Below are 16,437 nucleotides of genomic sequence, written 5' to 3' on the forward strand. Positions count from 1 at the left end.
TAGAAAAAAAAAAACCGTGTATGTTGTCTGCCTCTCCATAGAGGTAATAACCCGTGAGGGGGGGAGGAAATGCTGTTGAACAGGAGGAAGGCAAAAAGATAGGTGGGTTGTTTTTTGTTTTTTCTTTCTTTTTTCCAATGCTGCGACGCATTTACCCTGCTGCTGTTGGGACGTTCTCTGCTTAGCCTATTGGCTGAGCCCAGGAGCCTCTGTCTGCCAATCGGGTGGAGGAAGGCAGACAAATCTACCCCGCCACCAGCAAAAAAAAACGGCGCGTAACCCTTGCGGCGCCGGCCCAGCCGCGCCAGAGCTGGCGCGGGGAAAGGGAGATAGGTGTCTCCAGCTGCTGTGGCCGTTCGGGGCGGGTCGGCTTCTTCGGCTTCTCAGGACCAGATAGAGAACTAGTGGGCGGCAGCAATGCTCCGCAAGGTGAGAAGCTGGGTAGAAATCTGCCGGGGGACTACCCTTTTGTTCCTTTTTTGCCACCTGGGTTACGTTTGTGGGCAGATCCGATACCCGGTCCCAGAGGAGTCACAGGAAGGGACTTTTGTAGGGAATGTCGCCCAAGATTTCCTGCTGGATACAGAGAGCTTAGCAGCTCGCAGGCTGCAGGTCGCTGGAGAGGTGAACCAAAGACACTTCCGTGTGGATTTGGACAGCGGTGCCCTGCTCATCAAGAATCCAATCGATCGAGAGGCACTGTGTGGGCTCAGTGCCAGCTGCATCGTGCCCCTGGAGTTTGTAACAGAAGGGCCTTTGGAAATGTACCGAGCAGAGGTAGAAATCGTGGATGTGAATGATCACGCCCCCCGATTTCCTCGGCAGCAGCTGGACTTGGAAATTGGGGAGGCAGCTCCTCCAGGACAGCGTTTCCCCTTGGAAAAGGCTCAGGATGCAGATGTGGGGAGCAACTCCATCAGCAGCTACAGACTAAGCTCCAATGAACACTTTGCACTGGATGTCAAGAAGCGCAGCGACGGCAGCCTGGTCCCAGAGCTGCTCCTGGAGAAGCCTTTGGATCGGGAAAAGCAATCAGACTACCGCCTAGTGCTGACTGCTGTGGATGGAGGGAACCCCCCGAGATCTGGCACAGCGGAGCTCCGGGTGTCAGTGCTGGACGTGAATGACAACGCCCCAGCCTTCCAGCAATCCAGCTACAGGATTAGCGTTTTGGAGAGCGCGCCAGCCGGCATGCTACTCATCCAGCTCAATGCCTCTGACCCAGACCTGGGTCCCAGTGGTAACGTCACCTTTTCTTTCAGTGGTCACACCCCTGATCGTGTGAGAAATCTCTTTAGCCTGCACCCCACTAATGGAAAGCTTACTCTTCAGGGGCCCCTAGACTTTGAGAGCGAGAATTACTATGAATTTGATGTTCGGGCTCGAGATGGGGGTTCTCCAGCCATGGAGCAACATTGCAGCCTTCGGGTGGATCTCCTGGATGTAAATGACAACGCCCCCCACATCACAGTGACCTCAGAGCTTGGGACTCTCCCTGAGAGCGCAGAACCTGGCACCGTGGTGGCGCTCATCAGTGTGCAGGACCCCGACTCAGGTTCAAATGGAGATGTGAGCCTCCGTATTCCTGACCATTTGCCCTTTGCCCTCAAGTCCGCCTTCAAGAACCAGTTCTCCCTGGTGACTGCTGGACCCTTGGACCGAGAGGCCAAATCCAGCTATGATATCATGGTCACTGCTTCTGATGCTGGGAGCCCTCCTCTGAGTACCCACAGGACCATTTTCCTCAATATTTCAGATGTGAATGATAACCCACCCTCTTTCTTTCAGAGGTCACACGAAGTATTTGTTCCAGAGAACAATCGCCCAGGGGACCTGCTTTGCTCCCTTGCAGCCTCTGATCCAGACTCTGGCTTGAATGCCCTTATCTCCTACTCTCTCCTAGAGCCCAGAAATCGAGATGTGTCAGCTTCCTCCTTCATCTCTCTGAACCCCCAGACGGGAGCTGTTCATGCTACTCGATCCTTTGACTATGAGCAAACACAGACACTGCAGTTTGAGGTGCAGGCCCGGGATCGGGGCAACCCACCCCTTAGTAGCACCGTGACAGTTCGTCTATTTGTACTGGACCTCAATGACAATGCGCCAGCTGTGCTCCGCCCTAGAGCCCGACCTGGTTCCTTATGTCCACAAGCACTGCCTCCATCAGTTGGTGCTGGACACCTAGTTACAAAGGTGACCGCTGTGGACTTGGATTCGGGTTACAATGCTTGGGTTTCGTATCAGCTCCTGGAGGCCCCAGATCCCAGCCTGTTTGCAGTCTCCCGCTATGCTGGGGAGGTGCGGACGGCTGTTCCCATCCCAGCTGATCTCCCGCCGCAGAAGCTGGTCATTGTGGTAAAGGATAGTGGTAGCCCACCACTCTCTACCTCCGTTACTCTCCTGGTGTCCTTGGAAGAAGACACTCATCCAGTTGTCCCTGATCTTCGAGAATCTTCAGCTCCAAGGGAAGGAGAATCCCACTTGACCCTGTACTTGGCTGTATCTCTAGTGGCGATTTGCTTTGTCTCCTTTGGCTCATTCGTGGCACTAATCTCGAAGTGCCTGCGTGGGGCTGCCTGTGGAGTGACCTGCTTTCCTGCCGGCACCTGTGCGTGTCTCACCCGATCTCGAAGGAGAGAGGGGCTTCCTCCTTCCAATGGGATCCTCCGAATCCAGCTAGGGTCAGATGATCCTATCAAGTTTGTTGATGTGGGCGGCCACTCTCATGGCTGTACACCCTTGGCTTCTGCACCCACTCGGAGCGATAGCTTCATGATGGTGAAGTCACCCAGTGCACCTATGGCAGGGGAACCTGTTCGCCCAAGTTGCCCACCCTCTGATCTTCTCTATGGGCTAGAGGTGAGACCTTTGCAGGCTCAGCCAATGCTTGAGGGTTGTTCTGAGGCAGGCGTGTGGCTGGGCCATGTCCCAGAGAGTACTGGTCTCTCTGTAAGAGCCTGTAGTGATGTCACCACTGCTGTGAGTGGTAACTATGTGGTGGATGCTATGCTGTAGAAGTGTTTTGTGAATTAACCAGGGAGTTTTCACGGATTAGTACTTGAGGTGGGTTATGCCCTTATCTGAGAGTAAGAATTGAAAGTAAGTGATCAAGAGGCAGGGTATTGTGGAAACACACGACTGGAATGTGGATCATATGGAAGGCTCTTGTGCACAAGGTGCACCTAAACCCCGGTGGCTGCTTTCTCTACTCTTCCTGAATGTGAGGGGCCGGGGTCTGGAACACTTTAACTCTAGGTTAAGGGGAGCTAATATCTTTGCCCCACAGCATCATCTACTCCCTAATCCACGGTGAAAGGGACTCTCTGCTTGAAACATAGCAGAGAGCAAAAAGAAGAAAGAACCCAGGGAGTAGAGAGGCATTGAGGTGGAAGCAGGGATCTTTTCGTCCAGGTCTTCAGGACTCCCAATCAAGTCCCCACTGGGATTTGAGCTAGATTCAGTAGATTGGGGCAGGGGAACATTACCTCTTTGGGAGGAAAAGGCAATAAGTGAAATCACTAAATATCTAAACCTGTTTTACTGCTGAGGAATTCATAGAGACAGCCACTATGGGAGTCTTTAAGTAGTTTCTTCTGAATTGATGAAACCATAAAGCCTAGAGGCCATGCCTAGACTCTAGTCACCTTCCTTGGGTGACCTGGATCAGTCCTAGAAATGTTCCTCCTATCACAAGCTGTGATGCCCATTCCATAGCTAAAGTCTGGGATCTCAGAAAAATTGAATCCTTATAGCCATCAGCTGACACTGAGATTCCTCGAAGTACTGCTGGAGAGTCCGAGCAAGACTCTAAAGGGTCCTGACAAATCTTTTCTCTCACCTTGGCAGTGTTTGGTAGGATGGGGTAGGGAGGGGCTAACACATGGGCTTTGCCTCCCTGAGAAGGACAAAATTTTGTTGGTTCAAGCAAAGTAGTGGGAGCTTCTGAAGTCATGCAGGAAGTTGCTGGGACAGAACACTGAGAAGTTCTGTACCACTTTGTCTTCCCTGTTGAGCACCATCTGAGCTGCCAAGGGGGCTGAATCAACCTGCAGCATGAAATGAGTGGGGAGGTAGGAGGCTTCTGTGACACAGATTTGCAGCGCCTGTTCCTAAGGTTTCCAGGACTGAGGAGACTTGATAATTGGTTGGGAGCACAGACTTTTGGGCCAATCAGACTCAGAGCCAAGGTGGGGGATCTGCTCTTCCTGCCCGCCTCTCCTCCCCCAGCTCCCCAGCTCCACTCAGATTCGATTCCCCTCCCCCCCCAACCCACCCCCGCCATTTGGTGACTAAGAAGAACTGCTGCAGGCAGACAAACCTCGGAGCAGTTTTTTAAGAGGCTGGAAGGAGACATAAGAGATTTCAGCTGCAACATCCCAAGCCCTGGGTCTGCCTTCGAGACAGGACAGCACAGAGTCAGTGTCCAGGAAGGGACTTCTGGGTCATGGGGCCCAAGACACCCCCGCAGCTCGCTGGGAAATGGCAAGTGCTGTGCATGTTGTCCTTGTGCTCCTGGGGCTGGGTGTCTGGGCAGCTTCGTTACTCAGTGGTGGAGGAGTCTGAGCCGGGGACGCTGGTGGGGAACGTTGCTCAGGATCTAGGCTTAAAGCTGACAGATCTGTTGAGCCGCCGGCTGCGGTTGGGCTCTGAGGAGAGTGGGCATTATTTTTCCCTGAGCTTGGTGAGTGGTGCTCTGGCAGTGAATCAGAAAATTGACCGAGAGAGCCTGTGTGGAGCCAGCACCAGCTGCCTGCTGCCACTACAGGTGGTGACCGAACACCCGCTGGAACTAATCCGTGTAGAGGTAGAAATCCTGGATCTCAATGACAACTCTCCTAGCTTTGCCACCCCTGAGCGAGAGATACGCATCTCAGAATCAGCTGCACTTGGGGCACTGTTCCCACTGGATAGTGCCCAGGATCCAGACGTGGGTACCAATACCGTGAGCTTCTATACTCTGAGCCCCAGTAGCCACTTCTCTCTGAATGTGAAGACCCTAAAAGATGGGAAGCTGTTCCCAGAGCTGGTGCTAGAGCAGCAGCTGGACCGTGAAGCCCAGGCAAGCCATCAGCTGGTGCTCACTGCTGTGGATGGGGGTATCCCACCCCGCTCGGGGACCACCCTTATCTCCATCACTGTGCTGGACGTCAATGATAATGCTCCAACCTTCCAGTCCTCAGTTCTACGTGTGGGACTCCCAGAGAATGCGCCCGTGGGTACGCTGCTGCTCCGCCTCAATGCCACTGATCCAGATGAAGGCACCAATGGCCAACTAGACTATTCTTTTGGAGACCATACATCTGAGGCAGTGCGGAATCTCTTTGGCCTAGACCCTAGCAGTGGAGCAATCCGTGTGTTGGGTCCCATAGACTTTGAGGAATCAAGTTTCTATGAAATTCATGCAAGAGCCCGTGACCAAGGACAGCCAGCCATGGAAGGCCACTGTGTGATTCAAGTGGATGTGGGGGATGCGAATGACAACGCCCCAGAGGTACTGTTGGCCTCTTTGGTCAACCCTGTCCTGGAGAGCACACCAGTGGGCATAGTAGTGGGATTATTTAATGTGCGGGACCGAGACTCAGGGAGAAATGGTGAAGTGAGCCTTGATATCTCTTCGGGCCTGCCATTTCAGATTAAGCCTTCTGAGAACCACTACTCACTGCTAACCAGCCAGCCTTTGGACCGTGAGGCCACATCCCACTATATCATTGAGCTGCTGGCCCGCGATGGGGGCTCACCTCCCTTGCACGCCCATCTCACCGTCAGGCTCAACATTTCAGATGTGAACGACAATGCACCCTGCTTCACCCAGCAGCTCTACACTGCTTACATCCCAGAAAACCGGCCTCCAGGCTCCCTTCTCTGCACCGTGGCTGCCTCTGATCCAGACGCTGGGGAAAATGCTCGCCTCACCTACTTCATTGTAGGGAATCAGATTCAGGGAGCCCCAGCCTCCTCCTTTGTGTATGTCAACCCTGAGGATGGGCGGGTGTTTGCCCAGCGTACTTTCGACTACGAATTGCTGCAGATGCTGCAGATCGTGGTGGGCGTTCGAGACGCTGGCTCTCCCCCGTTGCATGCCAACACATCTCTCCATGTGTTTGTCCTGGACCAGAATGATAATGCCCCAGCCGTGCTGCATCCCAGACCAGGCCGGGATCTCTCAGTCCCCCAGCGTCTCCCTCGCTCTGCTCCTCCTGGCTCCTTCGTCACCAAGGTGACAGCCGTAGATGCTGATGCAGGCCACAACGCCTGGCTCTCCTATTCACTGTTGCCACAGTCCACAGCCCCAGGACTGTTCCTGGTGTCTGCACACACTGGTGAGGTGCGAACAGCCCGGGCCTTACTGGAGGATGACCCTGACACCCAGCAGGTGGTGGTCCTGGTGAGGGACAATGGTGACCCTTCACTCTCCTCTACAGCCACAGTGCTTCTGATTCTGGAGGATAAGGACCCTGAGGAAATGCCCAAATCCAGCGACTTCCTCACACACCCTCCTGAGCATTCAGACCTTACCCTTTATCTCATTGTGGCTCTTGTGGCCGTCAGTCTCTTATCCTTAGTCACCTTCACCTTTCTGTCAGCTAAGTGCCTTCGGGGGCACGCAGACGGGGATGGGGGTGGGGGTGAGTGCTGTGGGCGCCAGGACTCGCCCTCCCGGGAGTTCTATAAGCAGTCCGGCCCCAACCTACAGGTGAGCTCAGACGGCACACTCAAGTACATGGAGGTGACGCTGCGGCCCACAGACTCGCACAGTCATTGCTACAGGACGTGCTTTTCACCAGCCTCGGACGGCAGTGACTTCACTTTTCTAAGGCCCCTCAGCGTCCAGCAGCCCTCAGCGCTGGCACAGGAGCCTGACACCTTCCGGTCCCGCTCTAACACGCTGCGGGAGCGGAGCCAGGTGAGGGGCTCAGCGCGATCCCTGGGGGCGGCAATGGAGAAGCCGCCCAGCCGCATCAGGCACTTTGAACTTGGCATCCGCTCCTCTGGTGCGGGCTCGGCCCGAATGTCGGGACTGTTTGGACGGATTGTGTGGAACCAGAGGTGTGGCCGAGGCAGGGATGGGGTTCTGAGCCCGGGGAGGTGATGGTGATTGTGGTTGAGGGGGAGACAGGAAAGGACCGACCCCACATTCAGAAAAGCCTGCGGTCTGGCGATTTCCTGACGATCATTCTGGCGATTTCCGCCAGGTCCGGGGTCCGGGTGGAGGCGGTCACAGATCCACGCCTGCAGCCAGCCTCCGAGGCTCTGGTGCGGGCACGCTCCACTGGTCCTGAGGTTTCTTCTTAGGTTTCTCCCCACTCCCTTGACCTGTGACCTCGCTGTTATTCCCAACCCTCTTTATTCCCACATCAAACCAACGCGTCTGTGGACAGAGCAGAAGCGCGCCCTCAGAGCAGGCGCAGCGCCCTCGCTGCGCCTCACCCGCGCACGCACACGCCCCCTCGCACTTGGCCTTCCGCGTACACCGCCTTTTACTGCCAGCCGCTCGCTGCCAGGTACACTGGCTGTTCCAGCCCGCTCACAGCTTCCCTCCCACCCTGCTGCTCGCCTCAGAGGTACTGACTGAGCGCGCCCAAGTTGTGACCGTCCTGCCCCTGACGACTCTGGAGCCGCCTCCCGCCCCCGCCCCCGCCCGGACCTGGACCAGTCGCCTCCTGACGAGCCAGAGTCGCCCGCAGTGTAGCCACTCTGGGCGCTCTAGGCGCGGGGCGGGCAGCACTCTATGACCCGCGGGCTGGCGGATCCCGCCGGGCCCAGGGCTCAGAGCGGAGGCCGGCGGTGCCTCCAGCCCAGAAGCCTAGCTCGGGTCGGCCCGGCTGCCCTGTGGCCCAAGGCACGGCGGGGTCCGGCCTGGGACGAGCGAACAGGCCTCTATAGGACAGGCCGCCTGGGCCCTCTGTGGCACCACCGACCTGTCTTCTGGTGGGAAGTGGGACCCTGGAACACCTGGGCTCTGGACGCTAAGACATAGGCTTTTGGCTCCGTCGTCACCACATGTGCCCAGCGATCTAGGATCAGGGCTTTGGGAGTGACACTCTGGCAAGTCTTTCTTTCCCTGGTTGTTGGAAAGCCATGGCCTCTCTGCCAGAAGCCAGCAGGGTGCTTGCATACATGGGGAAACTATAATGGTAAAAAGCACACATTTCTGTAACTCCAGGAGCTTTTATTCAAAATATGTCCGTACCCCATCCTGCCCCTCGAATCAGAGTTATAGTTTGGAACAACACCCCCATGTGATTCTGATAGCTAATTGAGAGAGCCTTACTACAACTTCCTCTTAGAGAACCACAACGTCTCCTTTGCTCTTCCCCACACTTGTTGGGTGGGTACTAGAATCCTCCCTCTTACAACTGAGTTTCACAGAGCTCAAGTGACTTGCTCAAGTTCACAGGGTAAGTGGTCGAAAAAGATCTAATCTAGGTCTGTCTTAACTCCAGAATTTGTGCTTTCAATCACTTGGTACTTGTAAAACTGGAGAACAGGAGAGACGGTTTGTGTCTGCTGGGATGAGGCAAAGGGGGGCATTCTTTCCCATTTAGAGCCTAACACGTGAAGAAAAGCCTACTGGGGCTCCTTATTCCTGAGCATCCCTAATCGAACAAACTTGGACCCGCTGTCCTTATGTAGGTTGTGAGTTGGCCTAGTTCCTGTCCTCCAGTCTGTCATGGTTCCTGCATCTCCATGTAGATTCTGCTGTGTCTAAGAATATAGTAACTGAGAGCTGGACATCCCTGTGCCCTTCCCCATGGCAGCTCCAGAATGGTGCTTGTAACTCCTCTTGTACCTGGGATGCTAAGTTTCTGGGTTCTGCTTACATCACTGCCACCTGTGAGACTTAGAGTGAGTCATTTGGCAGCCCTGGGTCTTCCTTCTCCCCAGTGTAATCGGAGGTGCTCACACCTCCCTCTCTGCTCCTGGGAGTGAGTGTGACAATTACCAGAGCACCCCAGAATGGAGAGGAAATGGCTCTACAAGTGCTCCATGAGAGTGTGTGATGGGATAATACACCCTCTGCAAAGGCTGGGAGGGTCTTGGAAGTGAAGTGGCTGGCTAGAGTCCCACCCCTTCATCCAGGTGGGAGAGGGCTACAGATCTGCCCCTTGGGAGCCCTGGAGATTGCGTTGGCTCTCCTTGGAGCCTGTGGGAGCTTGATCTCTGCCAGGCTCCATCCCAGCAGTTCTCTCTGTTCCAGACAGAGCTGCCTTGTTCTCTCCTCCTTAGTCAAAGCCATTGTCTGGCACAGAGTTCTGGGGGTGGGAGGTGTCCTGGGGCTTGGATGCCCTGCCATCCAAAGGCCCAGTCTGGCATAACTCCTAAATTAATAATGTATTTAGCTGTGGGAAGGGATCCTTGAGAGCCAGGGGTCTGAAGGGGGTGTCCTTCTGAATGTGTAAAGGCACAACCTGGCATGAAAAGGGTTACCCAGAGCAGCAGCCATCTTGCCGCAGAGGATGCTTTGTTCCCAGCTGAGGAGCTGAATGAAATTCTTTCTAGGGCTGGTGGAATTCTCATGTAAAAACCTCTGTGACTTTTGGGGGCCTTCTCTGCACCCCTCCCCCCGGTTTCACAGAAGATGCTTTCAGCCCTTGAATCTCTGCTCAGAAGTTCTGAGTCTGGGGGCAGGGAGGAAGGGGCCGGTTCCTTAGGAAAGGAATCTGGGTTTGCTCACTGTGGTCAGATAACTGTGATTTTATCTCTTTGTTACCTCAGACCTCTGAGACCTGAGGTGTATTTTGTCTTTGAAAATGAGCCTACCTCGCCCTCATCTTACCCCATTTGGGTACTCAGCCCCTTTCCCTCTGTTTTCTCCACAGCAAGCCCCGCCCAACACGGACTGGCGTTTCTCCCAGGCCCAGAGACCCGGCACCAGCGGGTAGGTGACTGCCTCTCCAGCCCACCCTCTCCTCTGCGACATTTTTCTCAGTGATGACGTGGGAGGAGATGGGGGGAGGGCTCAGCATTCGCTACAAATGGCTTCCTCCCTCAGTTCCAGATTTCAGGGAGGTTTGGGTACGTTGGCGGCTGGTACACAAACCCCAGAAGGAAGACGCTCCTACTCTGGCTATTTTGGAAACGCAATTCACACACTCATCCCTTCCCTGCGCCCCACCACACAAACCTTCTCCTGTATCTTGGGGGCTCCGTGGGAGCAAAGGATGGTCTCAAGGAGGTCTCTGGGCGGAGAGGAAGGTTTTTATACCTATCCACCGGCTCCATCCTCCTGCTCCAGATTTGGCTGGCCTCCGTCCTGACTGGGGTTCAGGCAGAGGAATCTGGGACAGGAGGAGGAGGGGAGGAGCTGTCAGCAGCCAGAGCCTCCTCCTGAGCCGGCAGGAAAGAGCCGAGGCTGAGGGGAGGGAGGTCAGGCAGCTGGCGGTGGGGCTGGGGACGGAGAGCCTGCAGCCTTCTCTGCCTGCAGGCCCTTTGTCTCGGACACTCTCTCACCGTCCTTGGCTCAGTCTCCATGTTAGTTTGCAATCTCTGCCTCTCCCTCTCTTTCTCGTCTCGATCTCAGTTTCTTTCTTTATTGCTGTATCTCGGTCCCTACCATTTGTGTCTACTTGCACTGATCTGTGCCTCTTGCTGCGCCTGCTATGGCTAGGTGCTCAATAAATGTGGAATCGATGAATAAACGTGACTCCGCCTTAGTCTCAGTCTCTGTTTCTCCTTTTCCCTCTGTCTCTGCTTCCCTGTCTCTGTCCTTGACCTCTCTTCTGTCTCTCCTTCTTTCATCATTTCCTAGTGTCCTGGTGTTCTTCTGTCTCCAGTCTCTTTCTCTCCCTCTCACTGTTTCTCCTTTCTTCTCTGTTCTCAGCCTCTCTGTGTCTCCTTTGTCTTTGTCTCTGTCTCTCTCTGTATATCTAAGTCTCTTGTCTGTCTCTTTTTGCCTTAATGGGTCTCTTTCTCTGTTGCTCTTTCTTTATCTCTCTCTCTTTCTCTTTTATCCTGTCTTTTACTCTGTGTCCCTCTCTCTGTCTCTCATTTCCTAAATCTTGTGGGCAAGCCAGCACACACATGCCCGCCCCCCAGGCTCTCTCCCTCCCCAGCCCCTCACAGACAGAGCGTTTGATCTCTGCTCTCCACCATACACCCTCCCATCCAGGCTGCCCCAGCTGCTCAGATCAATCTGGTATGAATTCCTGCTACGACAGGAACTCCCTGGGGCGAGCGGGCGGGGGTGGGGTGGAGGGGAGGAAGACTTCAGCAAAAGACCTGCAGTTGGTCTGAGGGGAGTGGGGTCAGCTCTGGGCCAGGCCTCCCTGTTAGAAGTCTGGTGACCCTGGGAGCCTGGTGGAGTCCAAGAAGCCCAGGAGACGGAGGGCAGAGCTTGGGCTGCCTTCCCCACCTCCTCGCTGGTTGGACACTTGCTGCCCACATTCCCCAGATGCTGAGCCCTCACTGCCACAAGAACCCGGGACACCCTGGTGTACGGTGGAGACTCCAGCTCCTGGGCATGTGAGTCCTGCCGAGGTCTCAAGGCAGTTAGATCCTAGCAGGCCCCTAGAAGGCAGCAAACCAGATGGCTTGGACTGCCCTTGCCCCTCCCTTGACCCCAGCTTTCTCCTTTCTCCCTGCTGGTCTTGCCAGCCTTCCCACAGGTTTATCCGTTAGGTCGTTCATGTATTCGTTCATGTATTTATTCATTCAACAAATATTTATTGAGCATATACTATGAGCCAGGCCCTGTGCTAAACATTGGCCTGTAAGAGTGAACAAGCAGACACGATCCTTGCACTTACAGGTTGCCATGCCAGCAGGGAACACAGAAAATTGACAACAAATCACACTAAAAAAATTTCTAGTTACAAATCATAGCAAGTTCTGGGAGGAGGATCATGTGAGTGTAATGGGGGAGGGGGATAGAGGAGACCTCCAGGAGGAAGTGCCGTTTGAGCTGAGGTGATGAGAAGTACAGGGCAATTCATGTTCCCGTTACCCACTGCCACCCCAGGCCGTATACTGGCCCTGAAGCGGAATTCACTGCTGAACTTGAGAGCTCCACCAGTTGACTCCTTTTTTTAAAATAATTTTTATTGGAGTATAGTTGATTTACAATGTTGTGTTAGTTTCAGGTGCACAGCAAAGTGAATCAGTTATACATATTCACACACCCACTCTTTTTTAGATTCTTTTCCCATATGGGTCATTACACAGTATTGAGTAGAGTTCCCTGTGCTCTACAGCAGGTCCTTATTAGCCGTTTGACTCTTACGTGCCTTCTAGACTGGCTGCCTCAAGTCCCTTTTCATCAAATGAGAGACTTGGTGGCCTAAAGTACATGAGGGAGCTCTTGGGGAGATGGAGGAGAAGGTGCAGGGCTCTCCCTTCCTTAGTTAACTTGAGGGGGATGGAACAAACATTTATGATTCAGCTGCACAGGGGCCCAGATGAAGTCAAATGTTAGGGGCCCAGTCCAGCAACTATAACTTCCCCCTTTTGTTCATTCAATAAATAGTTAATAAGCACCTACCGTAGGACAGGTAGTATTCTAGGTGTAGGAGATATAAGATAGACATAACCTCTGCCTTAGGGAGTTTACAGTGTGTTGAGGGAGACAGATATGAACCAAATAATTACTCAAAAAAAATAGTAAGATTACAGCTACCGTAAGTGCTGTGAAGAGCAGTTCCTGGCGGTGAGAGTATAAAATAGGGATTTGACCTGGTCAGGGAGCAGGAGGACATCCAGGAGGAAATGAGACTGTGGATTAACCAGCTGAAGGAAACAGGGAAGAGCATTCCAGGTGGACGGAAGAGCATGTGCAAAGGTCCTGTGGTGAGGCCTCTCAGGCTCAGCAGAATGATGCAGGTTTTCTTTGCTGCCATTCTGAGGAGTCAATGAGGGTGAGAAGATGAAGAGGGGAGATTTCTCTTATTCAGTCTAAGCCTGGTTCTGGCTCCCCACTGCTTCTCTGGCCTACCTTGGCTACTGGGACACCAGGTTCAGAGCAGGGCTAGCGTCGAGTTCTTCAGTAAACCTGGTTCAAGTTCAAGCCAGCGCCCTGTCCCATTGCCTAGACAAAAGGAAGTTCCTGCCTGCCAGGTGTTGCTCCTCTCCACCGCTACCCCCTGCTCAGGTCCTCCTTTTGGCTTCTGATCCCAACAGCTGTTGTCTCAAGCCCTGAGCCCAGCAAGCCAGTTCTCCTTTCTCAGGCTGTACCCCAGGCCCCGCCCTGCAGCTGTTCCCAGCCTCTGCCCAGAGGAGGGTCTCCATTTGGCTTTCCCTGGTCCCCACACTGTTCTCCTTGGATGGCTCCACACTGCCGTTTCCCCTTCTGTTCCACCTCCGCTGAGAGACACTATCCCTGCTCTCCCTCAGTTTGGGCAGTCATTCAACAAACAAATAGCATCTTATTTTTTTTCTGCTTATAAAATAACCCACGCTCATTATAGAAACATGAGAAATAGAGAAAACAGTTTAAAAGAAAAAGCACTCATAATTTTACAACCCAGCCTCTGGGACTGCCCCTCACACACACACGCACACAGCACACTAGAATACAAACTTCTTAGGGCAAGAATCATATCACCTCTTAAATCCTAGGGCCTGTCACAGGCACTGGCACATAGTGGGTACAGGTTGTAGTTCTGCCTGTTGCCAGCTGTGTGATTTTGGGAAAGTCTCTCAACCTCTCTGAGCCCAGTTTCATCTGCTGGGAAATAGGGATAATAACACTAATCTGTAGGTGGTTCTGAGGCTGAAATAGACAATATGTATGTAATTTAGTCAGCCCACTACCCAGAAATAAGAAGTTCTGAGTAAATGGTTCAAAAAGAAGTCTGTCTCTCTACTCATCTCCTGCCCACGTGCTTGGCCTCTAGCCTTCAATCATTTCCCAAGAATCCTTTCCGCCCAGGCCATCATGGTTCCAGGCCCACCCTTCCACTCACCTTTATTCCCTCAACACCATCACCCACCACCACAGGGTATCCTAACCTGGTGTCCGACCCTGTTGTCTACCCCACAGCCCCAAAGCTCTTCTCCCTGCTGCTCACCCCCCTACCTGATCTCCCCACTCTTTCCCCATTAGGCCCTTCACCTCGGCCTGAGGCCACCTGCCTCAGCCCTGCGCCCCCAGGCAGGCCCAGAGAGAGCTCAGTCTGCCTGCAAGTAAAGACTCCTGGATTTTCATGGAGACAGAGGTGGCTGAGGCTCCATCACTGGGCTCCCGTCCTCCCAGAGGTACCCCCAACGCTCAGTCTTCTCATAGGAGCAACCATGACCTTTAAATACTTAAATCCGATCATGACAACCCCCCTTTTATATACTTCAGTGGCTTCCCAGAGCTCTTAGGATGAGACCAAAACCTTTAGTGTACACTCTGCAGCCCCAGGCCCTGACACCACTGCGCCTTATGGTAGCCACACTGGTTTTCTCTTAGTGGTGTGAACTCACCAAGGTCCTCCCAGCCTCAGAGGCTGGGGCGTATTGCTCCCTCTGCTTGGAAAGCTTTCACAACACTACGCTTCTCCTAGTTAGCTTAATTTTACCCCTCAGTTTTTTACTCTGAAATGCTTCAAACCTCTCAAAGTTGAAAGAATCATATGATGAACATCCAAATACTCTTTTAAACCTAGATTCATCAATTGTTAATATTTTGCACATTTACTTTCTCCTCTCTCTCTGTCTCTCAACATGCACACACACACACACACACACACACACACACCTCACACACTTTTTTTCCTGAACCATTTGAGAGTTGCAGACATCATAACATTTGAAACACTTCAGTATCTCTCTCCTGATAACAATAACATTCTCGTACATAAACACAAAAGAATGATCACATTTGAAGAATTTAACATTAATGCAATAATATACAGTCTACTAGCAGATTTTCATAAATGTTCCCCAAATGTCCTTTCAACCTGTATTTTTTTTCTTTTAACTCCAGAATTCAATCAAGGAACACGAATTGCATTTGCTTGCTACCTCTCTTTCATCTCCTTTAATCTAAAACAGCCTCCTTACCTTCTGGAGGGTTGTTTTTTTTTTGTTTGTTTTTGTTTTTAAAATTTATTTATTTATTTATTTTTGGCTGTGTTGGGTCTTCGTTTCTGTGTGAGGGCTCTCTCTAGTTGCGGCAAGTGGGGGGCCACTCTTCATCGCAGTGCGCGGGCCTCTCACTATCGTGGCCTCTCCTGCTGCAGAGCACAGGCTCCAGACGCGCAGGCTCAGTAGTTGTGGCTCACGGGCCTAGTTGCTCCGCGGCATGTGGGATCCTCCCAAACCAGGGCTCGAACCCGTGTCCCCTGCATTGGCAGGCAGACTCTCAACCACTGCGCCACCAGGGAAGCCCCCGGAGGGTTGTTTTTTTTTAAGACATAGACATGTTTTAAAGAGTCCAGGCCAGTTGTCTTTCAAAATGTCTCACAGTCTGGATTTGCTGATCATTTTCTCATGGTGAGATCAGCTTACAGAGTCTGATAAGAATACTGCGTGGGGGTCATTGTACACTTTCTGCTGGGAATCATTTCCTGTCAGTTTGTTCCCTGGGTTAAAGTGGTATTCCCAGATCTCTCTGTTACAAAGATATTTTTAAATATTGGTGATTAATAAGTAATCTGTGGGTGATATATGAGACTGTGCAGCAACCTTTCGCTGCTTTTATATTCACTGATGAGCCTTGCCTGAATCGGTTTTTACATCAGCAGTTATACAGTGTTGATTTTCTATCACTCCTCCTACGTTTGTTTGGCTGGCATTCTCCTGCAGATCCCCTGGATAGCCTCTTCAGATTTAAATACCCTGTCCTTTCCTTGAGGAAGCCTGGACTGACTGGCTCCCTAACCCCAACTAGGCAGAACTCTCCTGTACCCCTGCTCTTTGCCTCCATAGCACTTGCTTGTCACAATTACAATTCAGTTATTGTGTAATTATTTAATATCAGCCTCTCCATGGAGATCGAGCATGGTGAAGTCAGACTAGTTCAGTCATGTTCACAGCTACAAACCCAGCACCTAGTCCTGTGTCTGGCACACAGTACTTGCTCAATGAATATTGATTGAATAAATGAACCCAGAATCCCAGCTCTTCCCATTCTGTGGAGGGAGAAATGACATTCCTGCTTTCTCCTCCAACCCTAACTCTACATTTGCTGTGACCCCGTAGAGGGGACCACACAGCAGCTGGTCTGAGCCGTAGACTGAGTCCACCTGCCTGGGGATGGGAATTCCAGATCAGGGGAAACCATAAGCAGGGACAGACCTTGGAAAAATTGTAAAACAGCTCTTGACTGTGCTCAGCCACTGTGACAAAATACACACACAGACACAGACACACACACACACACACTCTTTCTTGCCTTCAAGGCATTCCCTGCAGCCCCTCCCCTGGTGCCAAACCCTTCTTACCTCATAGTGAGCCTAACTTTCTGGGCAGGGCTTTCCCCATTCATTCAGGCAACAAACATTTATTGAGGAACTT

General features: G+C 52.6%; 3 protein-coding genes across 3 annotated transcripts in view; all 3 read left to right on the forward strand.

The window, feature by feature from the left end:
- Positions 1–16,437, forward strand: part of LOC309819883 (uncharacterized protein) — a gene marked incomplete at its 5' end in the record, with an annotated part of 124,909 nt that overhangs the window by 100,312 nt on the left and 8,160 nt on the right. Inside the window, one exon of the mRNA XM_082650334.1 lies at positions 9,822–9,880. Coding sequence (XP_082506460.1) covers positions 9,822–9,880 — 59 coding nt within the window. The remainder of the gene's footprint in view (positions 1–9,821; positions 9,881–16,437) is intronic.
- On the forward strand, positions 418–3,015 carry LOC309819597 (protocadherin gamma-C4; the record flags this gene model as incomplete). The annotated part of the gene is made up of 1 exon (XM_082649934.1): positions 418–3,015. One exon carries the CDS (start codon positions 418–420, stop codon positions 3,013–3,015), a length of 2,598 nt encoding a protein of 865 aa, XP_082506060.1.
- On the forward strand, positions 4,445–6,972 carry PCDHGC5 (protocadherin gamma subfamily C, 5; the record flags this gene model as incomplete). Its single annotated transcript, XM_082652001.1, is given in 2 exon segments — positions 4,445–6,914; positions 6,917–6,972. Coding segments are annotated over 2 exon segments (2,526 nt in total).

The sequence above is a fragment of the Grampus griseus genome (genome assembly GCF_964374135.1).
Source record: "Grampus griseus genome assembly, chromosome: 3".
Classification (NCBI taxonomy): Eukaryota; Metazoa; Chordata; class Mammalia; order Artiodactyla; family Delphinidae; genus Grampus; species Grampus griseus.